Below are 20879 nucleotides of genomic sequence, written 5' to 3' on the forward strand. Positions count from 1 at the left end.
TCCAGCGACAGCGAAGAAAGTTCCGCCGAAAAACCGAAAGAGGAGTAAGCGTGAGCATCTGAGCAGTCGCAACCCTCAGAGCCTCAATCCGCCAAAACGTGGAAGTCGTACTTCTGTCGCCTGCCGTCTGCTGCAACCGGAGCCTGCTGTTAATGGTGCACAAACAACCCAACCCAGCGTCGCTGCTCATGACAACCGTCCGCCAATCGAAATTCCACAAGTTCCGAATTAGAATCATTATTGGTTTTTCTGGCCGTCAAAATATTTCTAAGCGTTTTTAGGTCGTAACCTTCCCTGGGCCTCGCTAGTTTTTGTTAACGTTTTTTAGGAATATTTTTAAATCAATTATAAATAATTCGGAACATAACATAAATGACATCAGACGTTGACCCTGTTAGGTTGTAACTATTTTGACGTTTGATCTGTCCAATGAATAGCCATGTTATTATGCTTAGCTTATTTCACGAAGTAAGGCAGGCTTTATTCACCGATTACTTGTTTGACTAGCTCGGCCCTGCAGGAGATATCCAAATGTCATTCATTTGTTCTCATTCTTTCAGTTCTGCTTTCGGTTCACCTGATGTCCGAAGCCCGATTCTGTGTCAGTAGAGGCGATGTAAAATTCCTTGGTAAAAAGGCAACTTTTCTTCTCGCTTCGCAATAAACCGAAACTAGGTTAGTTCTTGATTCTTTTACCAGTTTTGTGCAAACTAAAAACCAAATTTTAAGGCAAGTCATGCACAACAAAAGCATATTTGAAAAAAAAAAAATATGAGTAAACTCACCTCCCGAAATGAAGCGACCGATGGCTAAAATACGCAAATGAAGTAGACAGCTTCTTTTCGGCCTCTAACTTCTTTATCAGTTATCCAATAAAACGATTTCACCTCGAATCGTCTCTCGACTTCGTTCGATCCTCCACACAAAAGGGTCACCTTTTATCCGGACGTCATCGTCATTGTGATTGTTCCGCACAATATATCCGTTGTTCGGAGCTGCTACTAGTGTTAATATGCACCACCTGCACCACCTCCGTCAGCTGGTAACAGCTGACACATCATCTGGTAGGAAAAACCCACAGCGCAAAACATTCGCCTTGCGCACGAACGAATCCACACACTTAGCTAGGCTTACTTGGCCTCCTTTTTTCGCAGGTTCAAAAACAGAAACTAGACACGCTCTTCATCACTTAGAGGCCAACACAACACGCCATGCCGCCTACTGTTTACATTTTTGCGATTGCACTTCCGATATCGCTCACCCCGATTACGAAACGGCAAATATACGCGAAGCTCAGTCCTTCCGTGCGCCTGCTTTCCCCGATTACTGATTTTAACATTTCACGCTGGTTGGGTATCTGTGGAGAAAGAAAAAATAAGTGTCATTTTAATTAAATGTGATTTTAACACAATATGTTTTAACAACATAAAATTCCTTGTAACAAAAAAAAGGTACCTGAACCAACAAGAATACCGAGAAAAGCTTGAATCAACGGTAAAAAATGTTTATTCACACCAGCGCTACCTTCCGGCGCACGGCAGTTGACCGGGGAATCAGTGGAAAAGATTTTACAGATTAAGTATTCCCACCCGCACTTTCCGCTCTACCGGAAGTGTGCAAACAACCACGCGTCCTTTGAGCGGTTAGCATGAAAGCACCGCTCCAAGTATAATAAGTGAGAAAGTCACTGTTTGGCGAAGGAAGGAAAAAAATATTTGAAATCCGTGTAAGTTATTGCGTGTCTTCTTCTGCACTAATGACGATTTCGTCTCATCCGCTCGGAAATGCTACCCATTGAGGCGAAACCGGTGAGAGTGGTTCGAAAATCTATGATGTAAACATGTAAGATTGGATTCCATTTCCCGGTAGGTAAGATACACGATCGATAGACAAAAAGGGAGAAGCATTAGGAGGAATGATGATGTGACATTTGGATTTATTTTTTGTAATCTGATCACTCGTAAACTGGTTTTAGAGATTCCCGCCTTTTGCATCACACACGTGTTGTTTATTGTGGTTTATTGTTTCTGCAACGAACTGAACCAGTTGAAATATTAGGTACCTAGGAAGGTGATAAATACAAATACAATACAACAACCATTAACAGCGTTAATTTAGCAATAAATGTGGACTTCTAAGGTATTATCATTTCTATAATAATTTTCCCATTAGCACAAGCATTGAACTTGTAAATTGGAACTTCAAATTAACCGAAAATCTCAACCAAAGATTGAAAGAAGATAGCGAGATAGATTCGATAGAATAATACTGCTCCATTAAATTGTAGATCCTAGCAAACTGCACTCCGGTCGTTTATTGACAAATTTCCACTGGGAAGTCAAATTTTAAAAGTGCACTCTTTTAACCAAATTCAAAGATGACTACCAAATTATGTGCTCCAAACTAGAATCCGTTACGGGAAGGAGAACTGCACAGGAACACATCAAAACATTAGGCTACCGGTTCGTGGCCCGTCTTGGAGAAGGAACTTTCTCCAAGGTATTTTGTGATTAACACAAAAACGAAGTGCGTAAGCTAATTCGACCTTCTTCTACAGGTCTACCTCGTCGAGTATTCTGACGAAAACTCGAATGTAATCGAAAAGTTGGCCTGCAAATTAATAGACACGGCCACCTGTAGCGCTAAGTTCAGGCGAAAGTTTTTACCGCGAGAGCTGGTTGTTCTGTTGAGAGTAAAGCATCCACACATTGTCAGAACCCAAAGGATTGTGAAATGTCATTCGAAGATATTTATTTTTATGCGGTACGCTGAATTGGGTGATCTGTTGACGTTCATACTGGCTCATGGTCCAATAGGGGAAAACCAATCCCGTATCTGGTCCCGTCAGGTAGCACTGGCGTTGCAGTATTTGCATGAAAGTGGTTTGGCCCACCGGGATTTGAAGTGTGAGAATATTCTCATAACGACTAATTTCAACGTGAAACTTAGTGATTTTGGATTTTCGCGGTACGTCATGAGAGACGGAATGGTTGAGCTGAGCAGCACCTATTGCGGCTCGTTTGATTATGCGGCTCCGGAGATATTGAAAGGTCAGCCATACGATGCGAAGGCTTCCGATATGTGGGCTTTTGGAGTGCTGCTGTACGTAATGTTGAACAAGTCGATGCCATTCAAGGGACGCACTAAAGTGGTTTACGAGCAGCAAATGGGCAGAAAGTGGAAGTTTCGATCTAGGGTCCGGGAAAGCCTCTCCTCTCAAGTGAAATCAGTTGTGAGTAATCTACTGGAACCGAACGCCATCATTCGATGGACGGTACAAGAGGCACTGATCGCAGATTGGTTTATGGATGTGTCCAAACTACGGGTGTTGAAAACGGATGAATTTGTTGCTCTAGCAGCTGCTCGCTCATCCAAAATGGATTCAAGTGAAACGCTTCGAATACGATCGAAACTCAAAGTATCCGCCAGTGGGGTTATTACGACTATCAAAGAAATAGAAGCAGCAGCGGAACAGTTCGAATCAAATTCGTCCGTGAAGACATCTACAATACACCTTTTACAGGACGCGCCGAGTGATCCGCGTGGGGCGGAAGAACTAGATCAGGATGACCAGTCGGCTAAGCTTCAGTGAAACGATGAAACGGTGGAAAATAAAACTTTATTGGCACAGTAACGTGTAGAAAACTTTTGCATTCAGAAATACTTCAATATAGTAGTGATAACTAGTGTTGTATGAATCTCCCCAGCATGGTGCAGTTGGTACCAAAAGTGACTGGTCCGACAGTTTTCAATTTTCTATATTCCCTAGTTGTTTTAGGACACTTTTACTGATACTAAACTCGACAAAAACATGTATTTGCAAGAAAACGTAAACTGCAAGCACATACTATTATCCCAATAATTTTCGTTCGAATGACATTCCATGAAACTAACTCACGAGCCGGAAAGTTCGAGTCAGACATTCTCATTATAATCACACTTGAGTATCATCATTTCGCTGGTAATGAGCAGATGCCGGTGAATTTGAGGATGGTACATCCAGCAACGGCTTGTTTTATTGAAATAGCACCTGAACCGGCACCGAAACCAAACCAAAAAGCACTGGAAAACTGGACAGGATTCAATGTTGTGATGCATAACGGCACCAAGGCCAAAGATGTGACGATTCTAACGGAGTCGTTGAACCAGTTTCTGAACCACTCGTGCAGCGATGGGCGTATCGTACGTACGGACGGGGGTATGTGCAGAAGGTGGAATGTACAAGTACATGTTCCTCAACTGTTAATATAACACCCATTCCGAGGATTGAGGATTATGGAGTGAAACGAAAGCGAGCATCGCATCGATAGCGGTTGGGGCTGTAAGGAGCGAAAAAAAAAAACATTTCACTACCGATGCTGGCATGTTTTATACGCAGAGGAGTGACTATCGGCTATTGCAGCCCCCATAGAAAACCGGTTCAGAACTAGACAATCAGTGAAGAATAAATCGTAACGAGTGTAGCGAGTCAGTAAAATGTTGAATTTTTTTGTGCTACATTGATTAAAATATAGCCATAACACACACAGCATAATTAAAATTTTTGTCTCCATTAGAAATATTGTTGTCAATGTTATTGCTGAAAAATTCAAGATTATACGTTCCAGCTTCCATGGGGGGATTACCAAAATTTGTATCAGTGCAATTATAATTGATCGATAAGTCCAGATGATAGCGCAATGGGACAAGCTATCGGAAAATAAGTAAATTGAAATTGGTTGAATTCTACGTTTACATACGAACTACAAAAACACGGAAGTGTCTAGGCTAGATGTTGATTTTATTAGTGATTTAGATATTTTGGCGACCTTTTCTGGTTTTCATGAACATTAACTTCTGTCAAAATACTCGTTAATTAATCTGAGTTCATCCGATTGCTACAAGTTACACTCCACGAGGCCAAAAATTGGTAAAGTATGGAATGAAAGTCTTGGTGGCCTTCAAATGTCAACATATTCTTCCGCATAATCTTTTATTGACTTGCACTTGTTTGTGCAGGCATTGGTATTGTCTAAAAAAGATTAAGGTCACCAGTGTTTGCACATTGAGAATGCATATGATTCTCAAACATCTTGTGTAAATACAATTGACAGTCAGCCGCAGATGGTAAATCATGAATGCTTGCACACTGATACTCAGCACTATTACCGTAAAAAGCAAAAAGCAATAAGTCATGAATACGAATATGTTCTAAAGTGAGTATTATTTGTACGTTTTTCCGAATCCAATTAAAAGCCTCAAATTGCAAAATCGGTACTATTGACAAAGACAATTCTGCGCCACTTCGAAACAATCGCAACGCTAAACGATAGGACAAGTACATCGAGTTATATTTCCCCCTCGTTATAAGCTACTAGCACTAACAAAAAGTCCCTAGAAAACACCTCCAGGAGGGATTACTTTTATTCCACTGTGCTGCGAACTCATTCATGCGGTGAAAACTGTCACATCCGGATCTTTCAATATACCATGCACACCGAGTCTGCCGAAGAGAAGAAGGGCCGCCTGTTGTGAATGCGCTATTTTTGGTTCCACAATAGAAACCAAGCCGACGTGAATAATAAGTTCTGTACTCTGCTCAGTTGAGCCCCCACCAAGGAAGGCAAAGAAAACGCAATCATGTCGATTGGAAGACGCAGCCAGCAGCAGACGACGCGTCGTTCGGCTGCTGAATTCTCCGATTGGATTGCTTTCATCAACGCTGTGTTTGTGTATAATGCGGCACATGAAAGCACCCTTGAGTGTGGCGGCTTTATGCGTGTTGGCTCTCGGAATGTCGTATATGCATACTCGGGCAGCCATTAGAGCCTTTTTTGAAGGAAGTTTTTTGTTCCTTTAATATGTTCGGAGATCTATCCGGAAGCTTCACAGTCTTAAACATGTAAATGCGATCCACTGTTGCAATGGACGCATATTTTTTTAACTCCGACAAGTTGAGCTTAGATTAAACGGCATTAGGTGAGCACGAGAATGAATGATTTGGCTTTACTCAGAAACATTTCTCTCCTCCTCGATGTCATGGTACGCATTCATGAAACCGATTCGGAACCTGCAGTATGAGGCTTCTGGTGAAGAAAAACACGATTTGGTAAAATCAAATAAATCACAGTCTGGTGGATTTCACCCCGCGTTTACGAGCAACACTGTTTGTGTCTACAATTATTGTCGGCTAGTTGAGTAGGAAAAATTGCGTGTCCGCTGCTGTAATCGGAAAAATATTAAGTTATTTACGTTTTGATGAGCTACTCTCAATACAAATATCATGCCGTTACTCTGCACTTTGAATACTTCATGAAAGCTCATTTACAATAATGAAGTTGGAGAATCTTCTATCAAATGAGTACGTTGTAGATGGTATTGCTCTTTTAATGTTACTTATGGGCAGGCTTGTGAATGGTCAATACTTTCATTTCATTTCGCTTCATTGGTGTGCGTCGCAGTGGGCTTTCGCTCGTAAATGCTGAACGATCGTCGGCTCCCGTAGAAAGAACAGATGGTCAATTGACATTCGCGCATCGAAGAGATACACACTGTCATTTGTTTGGTGATGTTAATTTGTTTTATTTCTGTTGACAAATATTATTACAGAAATTCTACTGCAATGTCTGAATGCGTTTGTATGTGTGCGAGAATGTATTTGTATGTACGTTGTTTCTATGTATGCAATATTACAATACAGGTATTACGCGTTAAACGAAAAAATCGTTAAAACGTAAATCGATATAAAGTATTTTCTTCCTCCATGTAACGTAATTTTTGAATTTAAATGAACTTCAAATATACTATGAAGCATTTAAAAATGCTTGGATGATCAGAAATATCTACAAGGTAATCGAGAAACATTAGGTAGCAGATAAAACATGTTATATTTTTGCCTTTCTCCTAGAAAGGTATAGCAATCACTTGCAAAACCGAAAGTATAAAAGTGCTCCAGAGGGCCGAATGGCATATATCACTCGACTCAGCTCGACGAGCTGAGCATTTTCTGTATGTGTGTGTGTGTATGTGTGTGTGTGTATGTGTGTGTATGTGTGTTTGTATGTGCAGATTTTTATTCTCACTCACTTTTCTCTGAGATGGCTGGACCGATTTTCATGAAATTAATTGCAAATGAAAGGTCTTGTTGCCCCATAAGACCCTATTGAATTTTATTGTAATCGGATTTTTAGTTTAGAGGTTATGTTTAAAAATGTGAAAATCACGAAACAACAATATCTCAGAAACTACACAACCGATTTTAACCTAAAAACCCTTAACTTTTGAATTTTATGAAGATTGTACTTGTGGTTCAAAAGTTATGACAAGAAACGTGTTCTGAAGACTGTTTAATCTCACTCATGTTTCTCAGAGATGGCTGTACCGATTTTTATAAAATCAGTGTCAAATGGAAGGTCTAGTCGCCTTGCTAGTTACTTTGCCTGTTATGTTTAAAAATGTGAAATCCAGCTATGCAAAGGAACATATTCCGAAGACTATTTGGACTCACTCACTTATCTCAGAGATGGCCGACCCGATTTTCACAAAATTAGTGTCAAATGAATGGTCTAGCTGCTCCAGAAGACCCTATTGAATTTTACTGTAATCGAACTGTAACTTTATTTGTAATGTACCGACTTGTGAAAATCACGAAACTTCATTATCTCAGAAACTACACAACCGATTTGATTATTATTATCAGATGAGCGGGCTAGTTAAGGGTTAACTGATGAATTATGATTGAACACGTGGTTTCAAAGTTTGGCTGCCCTACACGTTCCCATTTCATTTGATTATAATCGAACTTAAGCAACCGTTATGTATTAAATTGTTAATAAAACAACGAAAGTCTATTATCTCAAAGATTACATGACTTATTTGAACATAACTAGTGTCATATGAACGAGTCATCTCTCAAACTTACAAATAACAAACTACATAACAATTTGATATGTGGTTCAAAAGTTATGGAAAGAAGAGAAATTCAAAGACTATTTAAAACTATACCTGCTTTGATCGATATATGTGGCCTCAACATAATTTAAATGTGGTATCGTACTATTTGAACGTTCCAAATTCATTGATTCCTTGCAATGTGTTTAAAGTCTGCAAATGCACGACGAATCGGTCATAGGATATGATCAAAGTCAAATAACACAAACCGTTTGAAATGATTGGTTTTATCGAAATGACAATATCCTCAACTTTTGGCTTCTGTACATCGCCTTAATTCTGAATATATTCATATTGGGTGGTATTCTGTCGTTTTCAGCAGACTTTCTGGCATCAATCTGACACCGGAAATACCCATATTGGGAGGTATTTTTGGTTATTTTCCAGAAACTAAAAGTGGTCGTCTTTAAATTGAAAATGGTGTCCAGGGTCAATGTTTGGTTTCTATGCATCATCACGTTTACGTAAATATCCATATTGAGTATTATTCGGTCATTTCCGACTGTTGCCTATAAGTTGCCATTTAGCAATTCAAAATGGTGCCTGAGGTCAATTGTTAGCTCCTTGCATCATTCTGGTTCCAGAGATACTTATATTGGATAGTATTTGTTTATTTTAGGCTGTTTTTCACGAACCGGTAGTCGCCATCTTGGATTTCAAAATTGTATTTAGGATACTGGTTAAAGATAAACTCATATTGGGTGATATTTTGTCACTTTGGACTGTTTTTCAGAAGCCAAAAGTCGTCATTTTGGACTTTAAAATTGCCTGTGAAATCAATTTCTGTCATCTGGGCGTAATTCTGGTTACGAAAACATGCATATTGAATGGTATTTGGTCATTTCCGGCTGTTTGCCAGACACCGGAAGTCACCATCTTAAAATTCAAGATTGTGTCTGTGATCAATTTTTAGCTTCTGTGCATCTTTCTGGTTCCAGAAATACTAATATTTAATGGGAATCGTCCATATCAGGCTGTTTTCCAGAAACCGGAAGTTGCCATCTTACAATTCAAAATGTTGTCTGAAGTCGATTTGTGGCTCCAGTGCATCATTACGGTTCCGGAAATACCCATATTGGGTGGTATTTGGTCATTTGCCGCTGTTTTTCCGACACCGGAAGTCGCCGTTTTGGATTTCATAATGGCATTTGGAGGCAATTTCTGGATTTTGAACGGCATACTGGTTAAAGAAAAACTAATATTGGGTGGTATTTGGTCATTTTCAGCTGTTTTCAGAAACCGGAAGTCGCCATCTTAGAATTTAAAATGCTATCTGTGGTCGATTTTAGCTCCTGTGTATTTTTCTAGATCCGGATATTATTATATTGGGTGGAAATCGGCCATTTTTGGCTGTTTTCCAGAAACCGGAAGTTGCCATATTACAATCCAAAATGTTGTCTGAGGTCTATTATGGAACATATCTGTTACCACTAAAAACATTCACCTGCCAATATGGTTCCATTTAGTTGATTAGTTCGCGAGATGTGCAGAAATTTGTGAAGAAACATGTACATCCAGAAGAGGGAGGGGCGTAAACCATTATGGACATATTTGTTACTTCTAATAACATTCACATACCAAATTTGGTTGTATTTTCTTGATTGGTTCTTGAGCTGTGCGAAATTTGTGTTTCATTTTCATGGGATCCCTCCCTTATATAAGAGGGAGTCGGGTGTCAAACCATTATGTACATATTTGTTACCACTAAAAACATTTACATGCCAAATTTTGTTCCATTTGGTTTATTAGTTCTCGAGATGTGCACAAATTTGTGTTTCATCCATCTATTATGGACATATTAGTTACCCTTTAAAACATCCACATGCCAAATTCGGTTTCATTTGCTTGGTTTGTTCTTAAGTTGTGCAGAAATTTATGTTTCATTTGTATGGGACTCCTCCCTTCCAGAAGAGGAAGGGGTCTCAAACTATCATAGGAACCTTTATCGGCACCAAAAACCCATACATACAAATTTTCACGTCGATCGGTTCGGTAGTTTTCGGGCCTATATGGATCAGACAGACAGACAGACTTGACTACATTTTTATATGTAAAGATTACAACATCAATATTTTAGAACCTAAAGAGTGAATATACATTTATTGGATTGAAGCGGTCAGGTAAATCTATTTTTACAAATAAAAAATTGAATGAGAAAGGCTGGGTCTGACCGCTAGGTGGATTAATTTAGGTTTCTTTTTCAAATATGTCTCTCTCTCTCGCTTCTTCTCTCTTCCCCTAATTCACCTTTATCTCATTTTTCCTCTTCCACTCTCTCTGATTTTTCTTCTTCTTTTAAACCTCCTGTTCCTTCTTCTGCTTTTGTTTGTCTCCCTTTCTTTATGTTTCTCTCACTCTCTTTTTCTCTCTCACACTCTCTCTCTCTCTATCTCTCTCTTCGTCTCAGTTTCTTTCCTGCTTACTTTTTCTCTCTTTGTCTTTCTCTTTTTTCTAATTCTTTATTTCTTACTATCTATCTGTTTCGCTTTTTATGCGTGTGAAGAACAAATAAAGTACCTCTGATATGCCTTCATCAATGTGAATGAACCCATTGCTGTCAATTAGCAGGTTTCATTACTTATTTTTTTAATTTTTTTTTTAGTTTCCTCACTCAACAATGCAAAAGCTCAGAGAGAAACGAGAGTATGTATATGTGAGCTCTCTCTCCCCACTTTATGTATGTATTTTTTCTGTTTATGCATGCTCCGTTCTGCTCAAAATACCTTCGAAACAAGAAGCATTGCGCAAACACATTTCACAGTTTCTTCTGAGCTGTACCAAAATCTCGACAAAAAGCTCAAGGTAGACCATTTTGAAAGGGAAAATTTGCCAGTTTCGACTGTGTATAATATTATGCAAACCTCAACAACAATTCACAACGAATGTAGTTGAAGTCCATCCAAAATATCGAACAATTAGTTCAAGAGCTTGTCTATCAGACACGACTGCAAGGTTAACGTATAGTTACGACGGCCTGTCTTATGTCAATGTATTTTTCGCAACAGATTTAGGGATGCGATCGGTATGTTCTTATGCTGGCCCTGTTGAAAGAAAGATGAAAAGAAATTACAATTTTCCAAACTGCAATTTTCTGCATTTGGGCGGATGCATGTTATCCAATCGATTGTTGTGGAAATGAAGGAAATCGGTTGGAAACTGACTGAGTTTTAAACATTTGAAAGTTGGCAGTTTTCGTGACGCTCTCGATGGTTTTGGTTTTTGAATTTGTACCCCTATATACTGACAGATTTTGATTGCCAGCACCTCCATTTGTGTGCTGACAAAATACGGCAGCTTTCCGCTAGAGGAAGTACCGACCAATGTAACTATCACGATACAACTCAATATCGCACGCTAGCCTAATGCGGTCTCGATCAACTGGATTAGTTGAGAGAATTCGTTATCGCTACCCCACAAAGTTCGCTTTTTACAAGAGAAAGTAGGGCCGCTACATCTACCGCTGGCGTTGCAACCACTAACACTGCTGGTAGTCCGGCTGCAGGCGTCCGTTGCCGCTACTGCTGTCCACTGACGCTGCTATTCGCTGCTACTTAGGATATATACTATACTAGAGGCCATCCACTAATCAACTGATTGATTTCAGCAGAAGCAGGCTCTTATATAGCCCAAATAGGGAATTGTCGGCTAACCAGGTATAATATTCTGTCGACTGTGTTAGGGAAAGCAGACCAATCAGAGGTAGAAATCGGCGTTTCAACAAGGCATGACAATTTTCAACAATACTTACTTACTTTACTTTGTTGGCTAACGGACCGTTCACCGGTCTAGGGCCGCACGGATTAGAGATGTCCAGCTTCTTCTGTCGTGGGCGTCCGTTCTCCAGGTTCCTCGTACACTATCAGATCTTGCATCTTCTTCCACCGCGAACATCCACCGCGTGTGAGGCCTACCATGGAGTCGACGGCCTCTTCTTGGTTCTCTACTGAAGATAGTTTTGGTGGCTCTCTCGTAAGGCATTCTGGATAATGTCCAGCTCACTGAGGCCTCCCCCACTGTATTACCTTCACTATATCAGCATGTTTGTATACCTGGTACAACTGCGGCTGCGCCACATTCCATTTGAAAGTGGACAACTTTCGTAACACTCTCGATATTTTGGGTTTTTCAATTTGTACCTATATGTTGCCATAGGACGTAACAAGCTTATGAAAAAGACTGCATATCCATGACAGCAAGTTTTCAACTAATTCGGCTGTCATTGCATTGCCCAGCTCTCCCTGCTCCCCGTACATTCTGTACATAACCCGACAGTAACTGTCGACAGCACACACATGCAATGCCAAACGAGCTGTTATTTGTCATCTCCTTATGTCTGTTGGTTCTTCCAAGCTGTCGCAAATGACAGCCCATAATCTTCGACATCCTTCGGCACGAATCCGAGCGGGATGTCAGGTGATTATGATTCACGACAGCTTTTTCTTCTTGTCTAAATCATGGTTCAAACCCAGTGGTTTAGCTAGTAATCAAGATGCACGAATGTTTGAACAAATTGTCGATTCCATTGCGTGGATAGCAGCAGTAAAGGCAGTGGATAGCAGCAGCGGTAGTGGCAGCGCTAGCTGCAGCGATTATCAGCGGTAGGTGGTGCAGCAGCACTTCCATTATTATTAAAGTCACTTTTGTGCGGTAGCGGCAACATCAGCAGTAGGGACACCTCCCCTAAAGAAAAGCCACCGCATTTTGTAAAACACAAACGTTTTGGGAAGCTGGCAAACGAAATCCAATCTCTCATTTTCAATATTGAATTAAACAACGAATTGTCCTTTTGAGGGCAGATAAAATATTTAACTAAAGAGTTAGTACTTTCTCGTTCATTCATCACACTTCATTTAAAATGTTGAACAAACAATATCGCACGCTAAGCCTTGGGGCTAATAGCGGTCTCGATCAACTAGATTAGTTGAGAGAATTCGTTATCGATATTGTTTTTGGCACATTTTGTATGTGTAGGATAAGTACAACGATACACCGTGCCCCAGTGCTGAGTCGAGAAAATTTCCAGCTCGAAAAGATCCTCGACTCGATCAGGAATCGAACCCGATATCACAACCGTGTGGGAGAGCTAGCCGACCGACATCGCTAACCACAGAGCCACGGGGACCACAAAATGTTGAAACGGTTGTAAATTCAACTGTAATAATGAAGAGGAGCAAGCCTAGTTGAAACGCAGATTTTGATTGATCTTATTGGTCGCTAAATGATCACTTTCCCCAACACTGTCGACAGGATAGTGTTTAGGCTACATAAGAGCCTGCTTCTTCTTAAACCAATCATATTTCTAGGGGAAGACGGCATCGTTTTGGAAGGGAGAAACATTATTATTTATTTTTAGAAACTATCTTGTGAATATTCCACAAGTATGCTAATATCTCTTTTACATGAAGAGCAAAAATAGATCCCCACATGAGAAGATTTAAATTTTCAGCAAACCTCTAAAACGAGACACTTCACATAATTTATTTCAGCATAAAATAATAAATTATTTAACTGTGTAATCCACAGCAGGAAACCTGCTGTGCAAAACAACACACGATAAAGAATCTCGACGTATATTCTTGGAATTGATGGGTTGATTGATTTTGATAAAAATACACTGTGAGCCGTACTGAAGAAAGATAAAAATGAGTATGTCGAAAGGTTGCTGTATGCGAATTCATATTGGAAAATACATTCCGGTGCCTTAGCTTAGACCAAGTTGAAAACAACGTCATATAATCTTATATTTTAGACAATAAATAGGAGTTTATGAAGTTCTTGTAATATAAATTGCTCTTATGTGAATAAACGGTGTTAATATACCCCATTAATTATATCCAAAATACTAAGGTTCAAAGTCATCACTTTTTCAATCCAAATGAAAGTCAGCTCTGTCCCACCATGTCCGTGCACATAACTCGATTGTTTAAAATGTTTGACCTTATCAAACAACAACTGTCTTTAGCTATCATGAAACGTTACACACCTGATTTCATCATGGCCATCAATGTTAGCTTATCGCGCAAAGTCACCGATTATCACATGCATTACTTCGATAAGTTGACCAAAAGTATAGGGATTTATACTTTGAGTTGGCGAATTCGGGAACAGTAAAAACTACGACTAAATTTGCTAATTCTTTCTAGAGCGGCAAATCTTTTCTTGTCCAATATACCCACTTGTGGCCAAAAGCTACTTTCCATTCCGGTTCTTCGAATTGTAGTAACACCATCGGGTAACAGAATACTTGATGACCCACTTTGCAGCCAGCCGGGTTTGTGCACGCTTGCATAGAATGGTGCATACCTATTTGCTTCTCAATGTGCAACCCACTTTTTCCTTACCCGGTTTTTTTTTTCCTACCTTGCAATAAAATAGTGAACCGGTCATTCGTTTTATAGCAAATAAGCCAACTCTATGCCATTACTGCGACATCCAAATGTCACCCGAGATTGTTAATCCTAAGCAGTATGAGAGCATGCCAATACTGCTCTTCACTCGTCAGTAAGGTAGAATATAAAGCAGTATCAATTTTGAATTCACATTTTCTGAAGTGTAAAATGGCAAAGCTGTGTAGTTTCTGCTAGCCCTTCGGCAACAGACGACTGAACCGACTCATTCCTGCTAACAGAGCCGGGAGTTGTTTACATTGCATTTGCCGAAGTGTAGAACGGCTTATGCAATATCGATTTTCACCTTCTTAACCTCATTGCTGCACCACCCTCAGCAGTAGCAGTTGTTGTATCCTGTTTGGTTCCGGTCGAAGGTGTCTTTTGCTCTACGTCTATCGTTTCACGTGTACGCTGAAACTTCTAACCGAGCAACGAACGCCATTCTGTATTGTTCTATCATGAAAAGCCAGTTTTTCATGCGAAGGTCCAATTGTATTTTACTTATTCGGTAGGTACCTTCTACAGGAAATATCGCCTGTCTAATCAACGTGACCTTTTAGGCTAGTAGGTCTTTTATATAACATTGCGTGTGGCAGTGATGCTTAAGAGCTTAATAAAAATGAAGTTATTGGAAATGGCTTACGATAATTTGGTTCAACTAATATTAATGTACATTATAAATACATAATTACATTACATAAATTTGAAGTTAAGTAATTCCAACAAATTTTTGTCTCATGGGATACACATTACTGTGGGAACTGCATTCTCCTGTAAGGGTCTTTTTCCACGGTGGACACCGAAGCCCGCTAATGATGACATGATCTTGCACTGTAAAGGTATTTCCCCACAATGCCCACGAATGGCGCCCACCCGAAACGCCAAATGGACGGCGCTGCGGAAAGTTAGGTACCCTAGAGTTATTTCTCATGGTACATGCAATAAACCTCAACACTTTTGTGGCGTAATAGCAGAATAGCAATGACGGCGGCATGGACGGACTGTGAATTCCGACGTTATTAGACTTACCGGAGTCGTTCGTCTGGTTCGGTGGATTCCGTTAAGCTTCAATACCGTATTTAATGAATGAAGTGTGCGCGGCGAGCAATGAAAAGCACCGTAATAACTAAAAATAAAAACGAAGTTGGTCCCGAGCGCATTTTTTTGAATGAAGCTTGGCTTGTTGGTTTTATTAACCAAAAGCGAAACTGCTTCAGTCAATGGCAGGCGAAATTGGTAGAGCGGGATTCCGACAATCTCGTTCATGATGGGCGATAAATAACAAACTGGACACCGGTAAAAACATTTAGAAAAGATAAAAATAATTTCGCTTGCTCATTAACTAATCGTGTGAAATTATGATTATCCGACGTTTACGAGATAAGGGTTGACAATGGTAATGACTCAGAAGAGATGATGTTTTTTTGTTTCAAGTGTTGTCAACTACTTGAAAAGGTAACAAACAAAGTTCTAGGGAAAGCTCCGTAGCCGCAAGGTTACAGAGTCCGCCTTGGTAAGCGGGTGGTCGTGGGTTCGAATCTTAGTAGAATCTCAGGCCAAAGGACTTTAGCGTGGGTTTATTCTCAGGCATCTCATCAAGTACCTTTCCTTCAATCTGAATTCTACAGTACCTCTGGTGACTCTCCTTCTAACAAAAATAAGTCCCTGTTATAATAAAACTGGTGTGAGTAACGTATGAAAGTTCTCTCCAGGGAATTGTAATTAGGCGATATTGTTAGGAGGGACAAAGGCTCGGTATAGTAGAGTAGTAAGCTTGAAACGGAAAGGTAAAACTTAGACACAAGCACGAATATGAATAATAAGCGTATCACTTACTTCAATAGTGATACTGCCAATAATAGAAAGTGTGGAGTACAGAAAACACCTAGATCTAATCTCTGGTCGCAGTGATGAGTCCGAACAGGAAAAAAAAAACAAAGTACCAAAGTTGGAATTCCAAATTCGCAACAAGTCGTGATTTTTTTCTTAAAATACTACAAGGTATACAGGCCTAGGGGTTGTAGGAAATGGTGACGACTAAAGACTGTAATTAGAGCGATTTTTTGTTACAAAGGTTACAGAGTCCGCAGACAAAATCAATTCGTTTGTTCAGTGACTTACGTATTTTTATTTTCAGCCTCCCTTAATTTTTTTTTTAAATATATTGAACAACACTCGCAAGAATTTCGTTTACACTTGACGATGTTGTGTCTGCAGTGTTTTTTTCTGCAAACAACTGTAATGACGTTGGTTTTGTTTTATTCAACTCTGAATAAATTTAATTTATTATATGAGCCTTACTCTGAAAATAATTTCGAGATTGTTACATAGGTTCACTCTTAGGGAAACATAAGTAGATATGTTGAACAAAATTATCAACAAGTTCCAGCAAAAAAATCATAGCAACCAATAATTACACTAAGTTAAAGTTTGAAAAGATTCACTTTTGTTTGTTACTTGACAAGTTTTTTTTCATTTGCCAACAATTACATTTACTTTACTACGAGAACAGCTAATACACGTAAGTTATTTGTAAAAATTCTGAATAATTCTTAGTAAATGCAAAAAAAAAAAATCACAAGTACTTTTTTTTTAAAACCTTTACCTTCGAGACATTAAATCGGACTGAGCTCATGGCAGCAAACATAAATTTACCTATTGGGACGGGGAGATTCTGACATTTTTTTGGTATTGATACAGAAAATATCACAGGGAATAGTTCGTGTCTCTTCACGTCGTCTGTCCTAAGAATGCTTGTGTTAACGTAAATTTGTCCTTGAAACTTTTTACCAATTTCAACTGCTTATCAATAAAATAATAGTGATTACTAGAGTACTACAAAATTGTCCAACATTTTATCTATCCAACAACACATTGGTTATTGTTATCCATCATCTCGTTATGCTGTTATTATCGTTTGAAATCTGACGCAACATTTGCCAGTTTAATTTCCAATTTTACAGAATGTATTCTAGTATAGAAAACATAGACGTAGTCCCACGTCAATAGGTATTTTTTTGGACATGTTGAAAAGTCACTACTGCGCCCACACAAAATAGTCAGCTGATAATTTATTATAAAATACTAACGAAAAAATCGTTAGTTAGTTTACAAAAAAACTGAATAGTAAGTAATATTACGATAACTAACTGCTCGATACATGAACTCTTGCTATGCGTTCACACCATTCTACTTCATGCGTTAGGTCGCGTTCGTCCAATTCATACATAACCGAATAGAAAGTAGCAATCGCATCCGAACGAAACGCACCTTAATTTGCATATTCAATGGCACTCGAGTAGGTTCCGATTTCTAGTGAACTATCAACAACAGTTTTCGTTACATAATTTTGATGGATTTTTTAAAACAACAAACTCCTTCAAAGTTCGTTAGTCAAGATGCTCTTACCCCGGCTGAGAGGCTGAGATTCTATCTCGCAAAGAAAATCATAAACATCGCACGAGGTCCCAATCAAATTCATCAAATTGAATTGTTACTACAGCAGCACAGCTTTCTTCCCGTTCATTACGAGACGTTCCACGAATTATCAATAGCGCCATTTGTTAGCACAACAGGTGTTTAATTCTACCCTTTGTTTACTGTGCTCGTGAATGCAACTGAATAGTTTTCTCGCGCATAATTTCACGGCACCGAAAGAAAGTAGCTTCGTCTAACAAACTTTTACTTTCCATCTGCGTCAGCTGGAGCAGTTAACATGCAGAAAACATTGCTTCTTTTTTGCATTGCAGAAGACACGAACGATGAATTGGCGCGATTATCAGCTCCATTTAATATCCGGGCTAGTCTATGTCGAAGTCGAACAACCGCGAAAAATCAACATCTTCGAAACAATACCATACACGAGCCAGCTGCGATTGATGGTTACGACGATGACGACGGTGGCGGAGTTGCGTTGAGTGAAAATAGCAAATAATTGATGCAATCCATATTACAAGAGCCGTGAGAGTGAAGATGAAGACGGCCGGGCTTACTTGCAGCAGAGAACAACTGCACACTCAGACGCGGTAATCAATGAGATCATAAATAATAACCGCGCTAAACGAGAAGCAGTACAAGACAGAGCAAGAAAAAATAAAAAATATAGGTACGAACAAGTTTATCGGTTAGGAGTTATGACTTCTTTTTTCGCCATTTCACGACGAGTGGATAGCGTAAGTGGGTGACTAGTTGTGCCATCAGTTTGATTGTTTCGAGATCAAAACAATTTGCAAACAGAATTTATGCTTTCACTAAACCAAATGTAAAAACAGCTTTTCTGACATTTTTTAAGTCATTACTAGAAAAAAATTTCCGGGTAATGCAGTAATAATCATTAAGCAGTGCAATAGTCTCGCTTTACGTTTATTACCGGCTTCTTGCATCTGCGAATCAGTAGTTGGTATTGGATGGCAGACAAGTCGCCCGCGCGGAAGTGCTTAGGTATAACCATAGCAGAGGAAAAAACCAATAAATGCTTCGTTCTGTCCGTTGATTTCACCTTGAGGCACTTTAAATAGCGGTGAAACTCTATTAAAACACAGATATTAACAGATCATTCGGAATGAAGGATTAATTTTTTGCCACACACTACAGTTAGTGTAGTGTATTAATGTGAATAGCGCCACTGCGGAACAATTTTAAATGGACATCAACCTCTGCGAACGAACTCAAGATTGAATCGTCGTTACGTTGCACAGCGGCGGTTCTCCGAACAAATGTCGGAATCGCATTTTTGGACGCTAGTGAGGTGAAAAAGCGGTTTCAGGAATGTTAGTTTAATATTTACTATTACTAAAGATTGATTTTGAATAATATTAATGCTCACGACCACCAAGGTCGGCCGTTTACCTTCAAAATGCAACTTATTGTACCTGATTAAAATTGGATAAGTATCAAGTAGGGTAATCGCTCCATTATTCATCTCACCAGCTTGGTGCACCTATATTCATCTTATTTCTCTCATTTGTCCAATTTACCGCCAAATTTCTACAAATTTTTGAAAGTAAATCTATTTGCTTCTCGATTTTCTCAAGTGGCTGAAAGTTTAACGTTGAAAATATGGTTATATTTGACGATAAATTGATCAAAAAGGCTTGATGAGATGAATATAGGAACTGAGATGAATATAGGAGCAGTTACCCTAGTAGTATCAATCTGAAGAATGTAGCTAGAACATTAGTCTACTGTGCGAAAGCTTAGTTTCATATACTTCGCAATATGACGGTGCCAGTAAAATGTGAACTATGACAAATCTACTTCAGCGAGAAACTCGGAGTAGTTCATGCTCATGTACTTGAGGGAAGCCATTCTAAACATTCCGCTTTTCCTGGGAGCGTCCAGCCTGAATGTTTGAAGTGCACAATCGATCTGGTCAAAGAATAACTGAAATAGGGTAAACGATATAAAGGAAAACTGCCTTTTACATAGAAGTTGAAGCATACGCAATTTGTTTCTCGTAGATCACTTTTGCGAAACCATTTTAAAACAATTTCTTCCGATTTAACTTTCATGTAGACGTGATGTTACTTTGATATACGGATATCTAGCCAACTTTACACCGATATAAAGCCGGTTATCTTAATGGCGAGGGAAAAAAATACTCATTTGCTGGATTAAGTTCTCACAGAGGCATAGATAGGGAAACAAAGGACAAGTGAAAAGCCATACAATATAGTAGTAAGCAGGTCGAACGACAGTATCGTGTTTCACGTAGCAAAGTATGCGGTTTAGCTAACGGATGGCCGTCGTTTTTCTTTCGCGCACCGGAAGCTTCCATGTCACATGTTGATGTTAGGCAAGTATATCTTTCTAGTATGACTTTCAAAACCTTCAGCTAAGCAGACTGATGGCTGTTGCTGGCGTACGCCAATTTACTGGAGTAAGTATTTTATCATCAGCCTGCTAACAATAAATCAAGTCAGTTTGATCGATTCATTATACTGCACTCTTCGTTGTTTACGTAATGACCTGTCCTGTCACTTGAGCTCAGCTTGATCGCACCGAATATAGTGATGATGATAAAAACGATACGATTGAAAGCAAAAGATAGTTTACTCAAACCTTTAGACACTGTTTAGCTAATCGCACCGCGAGAAAAGCTGACCCAGCCAAAGTTGCGCTATCGATTACCAAATCCACGAGCTTGTCCCGTTTCACTTTGCGAGGTAAATGCTACTTGAGTTAACTGAATTGGTGGACCTTTATGGACAGCATAGCAAGATGTTCAGCTTATCTTTGGGGTGTCCCATAATATAAACACGATGTTAATTTGAAAATAATAACTTCCTGCTTGGGACTAAATTTTACCGAAAAACTTTTTTTAGTGTTAAAGCTACATTCACCAAACTTAGCGAATACTGTGTTCAATAAGTTGACCTACGGCAATTTACTGCATCATCATAACAGATTCTACAGCACGCATTGACTGATTCAAAGCAGTTTCACTGGCAAAAAACGTTTTTGCAACACCATGGGCAGAATTCAGCCCCTAATGTTGAGAGCTTAACTTACACAATACAGAATGAATATTTTTATCGCGAAAAGAGAACATTTGGGTTTAAC

At 39.3% G+C, this 20879-nt stretch overlaps 2 protein-coding genes across 7 annotated transcripts in view; one reads left to right on the top strand and one right to left on the bottom strand.

The window, feature by feature from the left end:
• LOC129725803 (neurabin-1) overlaps positions 1 to 20879 on the bottom strand; it is a 131033-nt gene that overhangs the window by 73936 nt on the left and 36218 nt on the right. For all 6 annotated transcript variants that reach the window (XM_055682031.1, XM_055682030.1, XM_055682034.1 and 3 more), the window contains one exon: positions 786 to 1357. The gene's annotated coding sequence lies outside the window, so the exon portion shown is untranslated. The remainder of the gene's footprint in view (positions 1 to 785; positions 1358 to 20879) is intronic.
• Positions 2337 to 4425, top strand: LOC129725804 (testis-specific serine/threonine-protein kinase 3-like). Its single transcript, XM_055682040.1, has 2 exons — positions 2337 to 2499; positions 2558 to 4425. Exons 1-2 carry the CDS (start codon positions 2392 to 2394, stop codon positions 3590 to 3592), a joined length of 1143 nt encoding a protein of 380 aa, XP_055538015.1. The 5' UTR covers positions 2337 to 2391; the 3' UTR covers positions 3593 to 4425.

The sequence above is a fragment of the Wyeomyia smithii genome, chromosome 2 (assembly GCF_029784165.1).
Source record: "Wyeomyia smithii strain HCP4-BCI-WySm-NY-G18 chromosome 2, ASM2978416v1, whole genome shotgun sequence".
Lineage (NCBI taxonomy): Eukaryota > Metazoa > Arthropoda > Insecta > Diptera > Culicidae > Wyeomyia > Wyeomyia smithii.

Excerpts from the sequence above, each read along its gene's own strand:
- LOC129725804 (XM_055682040.1), top strand. The coding sequence starts at position 2,392 with ATGTGCTCCAAACTAGAATCCGTTACGGGAAGGAGAACTGCACAGGAA. Across the intron at positions 2,500-2,557 it reads GAGAAGGAACTTTCTCCAAG|GTCTACCTCGTCGAGTATTC; the intron begins GTATTTTGTGAT and ends CTTCTTCTACAG.